The sequence below is a fragment of the Mizuhopecten yessoensis genome, unplaced genomic scaffold, assembly GCF_002113885.1.
Source record: "Mizuhopecten yessoensis strain PY_sf001 unplaced genomic scaffold, ASM211388v2 scaffold9253, whole genome shotgun sequence".
In the NCBI taxonomy this organism is placed as follows: Eukaryota; Metazoa; Mollusca; class Bivalvia; order Pectinida; family Pectinidae; genus Mizuhopecten; species Mizuhopecten yessoensis.
In genome coordinates, this window is record NW_018407955.1 from 651,057 (window position 1) to 660,595 (window position 9,539).

General features: G+C 35.1%; 1 protein-coding gene across 2 annotated transcripts; it reads right to left on the bottom strand.

Annotated features, from left to right (window-relative positions):
• Positions 1–1,931: 1,931 nt before the first annotated feature.
• On the bottom strand, positions 1,932–9,519 carry LOC110457615 (transmembrane protein 216-like). Of its 2 annotated transcripts, XM_021508967.1 has the most exons (7): positions 9,372–9,519; positions 9,179–9,240; positions 8,900–8,916; positions 5,615–5,708; positions 4,721–4,813; positions 3,928–4,129; positions 1,932–2,825 (listed from the first exon to the last, which is right to left on the bottom strand). In XM_021508967.1, exons 2-7 carry the CDS (start codon positions 9,210–9,212, stop codon positions 2,810–2,812), a joined length of 456 nt encoding a protein of 151 aa, XP_021364642.1. In that variant the 5' UTR covers positions 9,213–9,240; positions 9,372–9,519; the 3' UTR covers positions 1,932–2,809. The 2 variants fall into 2 exon arrangements, with proteins under 2 accessions (XP_021364642.1, XP_021364643.1); XM_021508968.1 differs by lacking the exon at positions 1,932–2,825 and having other exon boundaries at positions 3,924–4,129.
• Between the last annotated feature and the right edge of the window lie 20 nt (positions 9,520–9,539).

The following is a 9,539-nucleotide window of genomic DNA, read 5'->3' on the forward strand; positions in this document are numbered from 1 at the left end:
TGTGTCTTGTTTTTATTCGGTCACCTGAGCTTTGCTCAAGTGATCTATTCTGATCGCTTTCCGTCTGTCATGCGTAAACTTTTTACATTTCTCAAGAACCAGTGAATAGAATTTTTTCAAACTTGGTCAGAATCTTCCTTGGTAGATGAGGCTACAAAATTGTAAAATAGGGATTCCTGCCCCAACCCGAGGGCCAGGGCTTGATCCACAAAGGGAAAATTAACCAATATTTCAAAAATCTTCTTCTCCAGACACAGAGGTACTGCAGTCAATTTCTCTGCATATTTAAACTGTAAATTTCAGTACCCCCAGGCCATCTATTCTCCGTTGGGGAGGGGGTAAAGGTTACTTTAGTTTATATAGGGAAATAACACTTGGGGATATTTTGTCCATTTTCAGCGAGAAATTATCTTAACTTTCTATCTATGAACAGTAAAACATCTGAGTCTGATGAAGAAGATTTTATAACTATTGACTATTATCCCCATTTGGGCCCCACCCCTCCAGCCCCTGGGGACTGGACAAGATCTTATTTTGAGAGTGATTTCTTTACTGTTCATGGAAAGAAAGGTCCTTACCTAAATTGTAAATTTCATTATCCCCCAGATTATCGGCTTATCCCTAGAGGAGAGGGTATATTTCTCAATAGCAAAATAATTTATTTGAATAGTGTTTAGTGTCTTATACTTTTTTTGCATGTTGTTTTCCACATTTTGTACATCTCAACAATGAAATTGAGCTACCAGTACCTATAATATAACTCGGTTACTGCTAAGGCCCTTGGGTCTCTTGTTTAATTTAAAGAACCATTTATGTACCATGAGTCTTTGACTACCAGTACCTTGAATAACATTAAGATGTTTGACTGAAAAAAGAGAGAATTCAATATTGGAAGAGAGAAACAGCGCTATATCAGTGATAAGTATTTGTACATGCATCCGGAAAAATTGGGAAATCACTATTATAACAATAAATCCAAGTGGATCTACCTTGACTATATGAGGCTATATTTACTAAGATTTCACAATAAAGTCATAATTATTATTATGTAGACTGCATAACATACACATAACTCCAAATTTCACAACTTCGTACACAATACATAGTTAAACCTGTTGGAAACCAAACACCATAAGTGCTTATAATTATCTTTTGATTTTGTTGAGATTTGAAAGGTTTTCTGATGACACTGGTTCAATTTACATAAAAGAAGTTGGATGTAGATCGAAGTGTAAACAGATTTCAAGACAATTCCTAGCCTGATATTGATTTCAAGACTATTCCTAGCCTGATATTGATTCCAAGACTATTCCTAGCCTAATAGTGATTTTAAGTCTATTCCTAGCCTGATCCTGATGTCAAGACTATTCCTAGCCTGATAGTGATTTCAATACTATTCCTAGCCTGATTGTGATGTCAAGTCTATTCCTGATATTGATTTCATGCCTATTCCTAGCCTGATAGTGATTTCAATACTATTCCAAACTTGTCGTGATGTCAAACTATTGCTAGTCTGATTGTGATGTCAAGACTATTTCTAGCCTGATTGTGATGTCAAACTATTCCTAGCCTGATCGTGATGTCAAGACTATTTCTAGCCTGATCGTGATGTCAAGACTATTTCTAGCCTGATTGTGATTTCAAGACTATTCCTAGCCTGTCATGATGTTAATACTATTGCTAGCCTGATTGTGATGTCAAGACCATTTCTAGCCTGATTGTGATGTCAAGACTATTCCTAGCCTGTCGTGATGTCAATACTATTCCTAGCCTGATAGTGATTTCAAGACTATACCTAGCCTGATAGGGATTTCAAGACTATTCCTAACCTGATCGAGATTTCAAGACTATTCCTAGCCTCATTGAGACAGACTACATAGTAAATGTACATGTATATCTCAAAAATAACACAAGCCGATGGAGTTATATCATAAATATTTATTTTAACATCATTTCATTCTATACAATGTATTACATTATATAATAATTAACAATATATCATTCATAAACAATTGCTGCAGTGAAAGATTCATCTTTCATAATTTATCATCAGTTTTTGTACAAGTTTTTCAATGGAAAGTATAGGGAACTTCTGGAGATTCATTAAAAAATGCGGGCATAAGGGAAATTTCCAGTTTTAATGTGTTACAATAGTTACCTCCCCTCAACCATGATCCGTCATCAATCTTGCAATGAGATTTTCAATATTACAAAACATTAAATGACTTTTTCTTTTAAACTTTTAAAATGAGGATGTTTGACATTTACATATTCCAAAATTTGAAATTATCAGTATATTCAAGGAACGCATCAGCTATCAAGGAATCACAAAATAGTTACTGTCTTACACCTGGGTTGTGTATTTGTAGTGTTCATCATAAACTGGTCCCCAAACTAAAAACATTCCTACAATACATTCATACTAGGCTGTACGACTTGACAAGGGAATATGCTGGGACCAGAAACTGAATTCTACCTTACATACTCTGAGTATCACCAATTTAAAGGCTTGCAATGACATAAAATGAAGCCAGTCCCATCGCACAGACTGAAGGAATAACTTGTGTTTCTGTCTGTGGAATGTTGCCTCCTGTACCTTCCACACTCTTTCGTGGCACCTTAATTGAGACGAAGTTATTCTATGAAAATATATAACGCCAGCACTAATCTGAAGACCATCAAAAATCCTTTACTTCACAAGAGATATGGCCATTGTCTTCCTAACACCAGCTGTTAAGATGTACAGAATGGCATTTAACAGTCTTGGCGATGTCTTTCTAATAGTCCTAATGATGATGAAACTGTCTTCTCAGTATGGCGTAGCTCTGAAATAAATAAATAGGTAACTTAAAAATTGTACACCCATCAAAACCACCATATTTGCATTAAAATGGGAATATTTTGCCCCTAACGACAGTAAATTTAACAAAGGCAGTGATTATTTTTGCTCAGTTTTACCACCAAATACAGGCCATTTCCTCTAGCTAAAAAGTGCCTTATTTTCCCAAAATGACCACAAACTGAGGAATATATTCCAAATTTCAATACAAATAATGCTGTATTTCCCAATTAATAAAGGAACAGGCTGTTGTAAAATTTAGGTAACAAAAACACTGAAAGGACAAAAATACCACAGTTAACAGACCAGCTTAGTACATTTCAAATGCCAGAGGGCAAACATGTTGGATTTTTCAATTTCCTGATATGGAATAATCACAAAGCGGTATGGTTACATAAAGCCACATCATTACACAAGGTAAAAAGTGAATGCAGTTTTAAGCATTGTCACATTCCAGGTCCAAATATTACAAATAGTCGGACACCCTCTCAAGCTGAACTTGAGGTTCTCCATACCACTGCCAAAAGCTTTAGTTTGGTTTGTTTGTGCTTACATCCTTTTAACATCTTTGGTCATTTAAGGACTAGGTTTTGGTGGTAGAGGAAAACTGAAGTACCTGGGGGGAAAACACCCTACATCTGTCCCATGTAGGCCTCGGACCCGAAACCCAGTGGTGGAGGGCTAGTGATTGTAGACAGTCAAACACCTTTAATCACGTGGCCACGGCGACACCCTACTATGGATCTGTTTTTTCCCCCAAGCATGACAATAGTTTTGATTAATCGTTTCTGAAGAGGAAACCCATACCTTGCGGAAAAATCAAATGAGCAACTTACAAGGGGGGATTCCTTTATCAATTCCAATTGGTTATACCAAAAACAAAATTAAGGGGAGGTAATATATGTTTAAACAACTATGGAATTTTCTAGAGTTTGCTTGCATTAAAACAGGGATCCTCAAGTCTCAGCTGTTTGGTTATGAACATATGAGTAATCAGACTTCAGCTTCAACTCTGCTTCAGTAAGCCTAAAAGTGTTTGTGACATTTGGATGAGATTTTGTTATGACCCTATTAGTGTGAAGGCTTACCGTGCAAAGTTGATAATGGAGACAATGGCCATGATAAGTTCGAGTCCTGTGAATGCCAGCTGTATCGCAGCTAGGATGACGTCGACTTTGAGGACGTACGTCTGCCACAGTAAAAGGAACAACGCCCCAAGAATGGCCGGCACACTGAGCATGATGGAAACCACAACCCCCACGATTCTTTCTGTCAGGTTTCCTTTCTGAGCTACAAAAAAAATTCACCTTGTTTTTTATATATGATGGATTATATTCATCAATTTTTAAGTGTAAACCTTAGAATTTTTGTTTACATTCTACCAGCCTACGAAATGTTTGCAGATTTATAACTGACTGACTTAGACAGCTAGCATCTCTCTTTCATTTGGAATATTTATTTGAAAAAAAAAATAGTTTAAAAATCACTGAAAATTCACTTCCAAGTTACCTACTGAAAATAAAAAGCAAATTAACATTTTTTTAGGATGGCCCTATTTGTATAAAGGACATCTTTGCTCTTTTATTTTAGTTAAATTAGAAAATACATCATAAGATTATGAGTAAAGATGGATTTTGTTGAAGCCACTTTTAAAAGCATTACCCTTTCACATAGAAATGAATTAACATCTACAGTATCTACAGTATAGTTAGATAAATGTAATATCTAAGTGTCATTGTCATACAGATTTTTTTTTTTTTAATACCTTAAAGAAAACTAATTAATTGTTCAACTTAATTGAAATAAAACGAATTTAACATCAAACATTGATTACCTTACAGAAATTGAAAGACCAAATGATTTTAACCTCAGAAATCATACCAAAAAATATCCTCATTGCTTCAATTGCTGCTAGAACAAAGAGCAGAATCACCTCGGCAAGTAAAACATTATCTGCATACGGAAGAGTTTCACCTGGGAAGAACAAAAATTTACATTAAGACATTTATGTTTATTATCAGGTACTAATTTATTCAAGTCGGCACGTAATCCTCGCTTACACCTATGAGCTGTAAATCCCAGACTTACACCTATGAGCTGTAAATCCCAGACTTACACCTATGAGCTGTAAATCCCACAGAGGTTTTTATCGCTAATCGTATAAAATCTCATCCATGATGTACATATGCAGGCACAATACAATTAGAAACGTAGTATATATGTAATTATGTATTGTTATAGGCAGATACATAACATGGTTATTTTTAGTTTTTAAAAAACTTGAGATCAGGGTAATAAATTTGTCAATACAGTAAAGCCAAAAAATAATATGTATGTATGATTCAGGTAACATGACTAAACATTTAGGGAAGGTAGGTTGGGGTTGGGGTTTTTTCAGATTAATTTAAGAAATTGCAAAAATCTCCAACCATATTTTTAGGTATTTTAAATAATAATATGGGATTTAAATTTCGTTTTGTTGACATAAAGAGGGTACTTGTTTGTTTGTCCTTAAATTTGTTTGCATTCAGTGGACAAGTTGTCCCAATACAGGATTGAAGCGAGATCAAATCGGTTTAAGGTTGGAGGTATAAACAGGGTCGGTCGGGATACCTGAAACATACATTTTTTTATTTTTTCACAATAGAAAAGACGCTTGACAGATTCAACAATTCTACAATTTTACACAATATACCAAGCAGTATTACAGTAAATACAGGAAAGGGGTTCAAAATACATGTATAACAAAACCTGAAGAAACAAGTAATAACTTACCTTTGAAAATGAAAATTAATATCTCGCATACAAAGAAAAATCCGAAGTACCATCCATTTAAGTAGAGGAGAACCTGATACGGAAGTGATGATCTCTGGGGTCAAAGGTCAAGAAAAAATTCATAAAAGTGTTCATGCATTTATAAAGAAATCAATTTAGTTTTCATAAAATGATATACAGGTGCCTTTTGGTTTAATGAATACAGTCCTGCATTGCAAGACAAGACAGTATTCTGATTGGTTCAAGCCATACGTCTTACAATACAATTGTATCATTGTTTTACAGTCAACCTAGATAGTATGAAGATATATCGTAAATAACCTTTTCGGTTAAAACTGAATAAAAATATTGGTAATACTGGTACATACAGATCTATTCATTTTCTGAAGAGAAAAATCCTTTGAATTTTAAACGGTTTGCAAGTCCAAGCTAATTTCAGTACTTTCACTCAATACTCAACCAGTTCTGGATATAAAACTTTAGAGCAGTTATTTAAGGGAAGTTACTCTATATTAGGTGGGTTTCTTTGTTAATCCTATTACGAAATAAACAATGCCTAAAAACACAGAGATATTGTATTTCAAAATTTATCGGTAAAAATTACAAAGCAGCATTGTTGGTATCTGATAATCATCTCACAACAACTAACTAGCACCTGGACATCAACAATTTGCTCCTAAAAGTCAGAGGACCAATAGCATGATGCCATCTATTTGCCACTAAAAGTGAAATGTTGCATAATAGTTTCAAATTATCCTTCAAAATCAGAAGTCTAAAGTGTCAACTTATCCCTATAGGTCAGGGGTCTGCAATGTCAACTTGTTCATAGGTCTAAAATCCCAATTGTCAACTTGTTTATCAAGGTCTGAGGTCCCTGCTGTTAATTTGTTCATCAAGTTCTGAGGTCTCTTCTGTCAACTTGTTAATCAAGGTCTGAGGTCTCTTCTGTCAACTTATTCATCTAGGTCTGAGGTCCCTGCTGTCAACTTGTTCATAAAGGTATGAGGTCTCTTCTGTCAACTTGTTCATCAAGGTCTGAGGTCTCTTCTGTCAACTTGTTCATCAAGGTCTGAGGTCCCTGCTGTCAACTTGTTCATCAATGTCTGAGGTCCCTGCTGTCAACTTGTTCATCAAGGTCTGAGGTCTCTTCTGTCAACTTGTTCATCAAGGTCTGAGGTCCATGCTGTCAACTTGTTCATCAAGGTCTGAGGTCCCTGCTGTCAACTTGTTCATCAAGGTCTAAAATCCCCAGTGTCAACTTGTTAATCAAGATATAAGGTCCCTGCTGTCAACTTGTTAATCAAAGTCTGAGGTCCCTGCTGTCAACTTTTTCATCAAGGTCTGAGGTCCCTGGTTTCAACTTTTTCATCAAGGTCTGAGGTCCCTGCTGTCAACTTTTTCATCAAGGTCTGAGGTCCCTGTTGTCAACTTGTTCATTAAGGTCTGAGGTCGCTGTTGTCAACTTTTTTCATTAAGGTCTAAGGTCCCTGGTGTCAACTTGTTCATCAAGGTATGAGGTCCCTGTTGTCAACTTGTTCATCAAGATCTGAGGTCCCTGCTGTCAACTTTTTCATCAAGGTCCGAGGTCCCTGCTGTCAACTTTTTCACCAAGGTCTGAGGTCCTTAAAAAAAGGATTTTCAGTGTAAATGCACCACTGTTACTCAGCCCTTGTCATCCAGCAACCATGCACAAACTACCTCTGTATGAAACTTTTTCAAGTCTGTACATATGTCAGGGAAATTGAAGGTAAATACTGGACAATCTTTTTCTGTTTCATATTCATTTAACCTAACCTTAAGTTATGTTACCAGTTAAGAGTTTACATATATGTGTACATTTAACTGGTGTATCGTTGTAACTTAAACTCTTTTGTTGAAATGGGTGGAATGTTAATGAAATACAGTCAGGTCTTCCTAATGCATTTTATCAAAGTGCATTAAAAGATAATCTTTCTAATGCAGCTCCCTAACCAACTGAGCTACATGGTCATGATCGATATCAGTAGTCACATAGCACATTCCCAACACTTTGCTACACCAGAATACATTTCACTTTACTTAGCCTGCCATCTTGTAATGCATCTTATTAAATGATTCTTACTATATATAAATAACAGCGACTTGCTCATAAATATAACTCTCAAGTCCTGGTCTCGCATATCTTTTCGTGGGACTCCCAGAGCATCTCATAACCGACAGCTGATCAGATTTCGTTTGATCATGCCAAATATTTCAGCTCATGAGACTGATGTAGGCTAGATAAAAACAATAACCTGATTACAGATTTGGTTATTGTTTTCTCCAGGAATTCATATGAAAAGATCTGAAGTAGAAATTTTTGAAATGACAACCTCATGTCATATTTTGGATATTCAAATGCAGCAACAAGAGAACTTTTTTCTGTAACATGGCAACATTCAATTCAATATTGAATAGCAATGAGATATTACCTTTATATTACTACACCACTGAATTGTGATAAAGGTTGCAAATATATATATATATTATATATTCAAAACAGCAAAACTTCTGTTAAGAATGCTGAAAGTGTTGTTACGCTTTAATTTATGTACAGATGTTACAGAGTCATTAGCTAGTCATGACCAGATATGGGACTTTCAGGGGTTAAGGTTATGAAGTGCTGGAAATAATGAAATTCAACATGGTGAGTCTGCAGGTTTTTTTACAGCAGAAAAGGACAAAAAATCTTAATAGACTGATAACTGAAGATGTCCCTGGAAGGATCACCAAAAACATTAACGAATGGAACAGCTTATCAGAGGATGTAGAGAGCAGCAAATCAATAAATGAATTCAAGAGTAAACTGAACAGCTACTGGAAAGGTATGAATATCAAATTAAATCCTGATTGAGCTACTAACAAGTCAAAATACCATCTTATTCTACTGAAAACAATGTCCTAAAAGCGTGAAACTGTTTTAATATGTGCTATATATCTGTTTAATATGTGACAGTCAAAACAAGGATATTGTAATAGCACTGCGTGGAATATAGTTGAGTACATTGAGTAATGGAATATAGAAATTTTGTCATCTGGCACTGAATAAAGTACCGATCCGGATAAGGGGGTCAAGAAGCAGATATGCTTAAGAAAGACCGACGACAGGTAAAACAGGTAAAGGTAAAAAGTGTCTACTGAACTTATATTAATATAAAGTATCAATTCTATATTTTGGTCCACAATCCCTTACTAAACTGTCATGTGTCTCTTTAATATAGTGGCCGATTGATGTTGATGAAAAGCCTTTTAAACTGTAAAGGATACAATCACTTGAACTCGTCCTGGGAAAAAAGAGAAAGAAAAACGAAATATTAATCATAAAGCCAACTGTTCATTGATCACAACAGCTATCATTTGGTGGTAAACTTGTCAGAGCTTGAACACTTCATTTACTTTCGACTTCGTTTCGAGTTCATTACTCATTTGAATGCGAAATAAATATACCAACTGTTTTACCACAACACCATCAATCTATGTTCAAGAATGACATTCATAAAATTTATTTTGATACTCTAGTATCGACATAAACAGTAAAAGCTTTACCTTTGTTGCCTGCTGGTTGTTGTGTGTTCGCCATTTTTATACAAACATGCGTTGCTGCGGGACTATGAGATAAAACAAATAAGTTGTGCATAAATGTTAAATTAATATAAAATGGTAATTTAAATTCAATGAACGTAACATGAATATAGTTTAATATTTTAAACTTGTTGTATTTTATAAATTTGTAACGCACCAAAAATATCAGCTCTTGGTTGATGATACGCTTTGTGGATGCTTTCCTCCTTCTCAAACATGCTATTGACTACGATTCGCCACATCACCAACATTTTTGACCAATTCAATGAAATTCAATTATTTAGAGTAAATTCGACATTCAAACTTTGCCATTAAATATAGAATG

Coding starts and splice junctions, on each gene's coding strand:
- LOC110457615 (XM_021508967.1), bottom strand. CDS start 9,212: ATGGCGAACACACAACAACCAGCAGGCAACAAAG. Junction 4,814..5,614: donor ATTAATTTTCATTTTCAAAG/GTAAGTTATTAC, acceptor TGTTCTTCCCAG/GTGAAACTCTTCCGTATGCA. Junction 4,130..4,720: donor AGCAATGAGGATATTTTTTG/GTATGATTTCTG, acceptor TTTTTTTTGTAG/CTCAGAAAGGAAACCTGACA.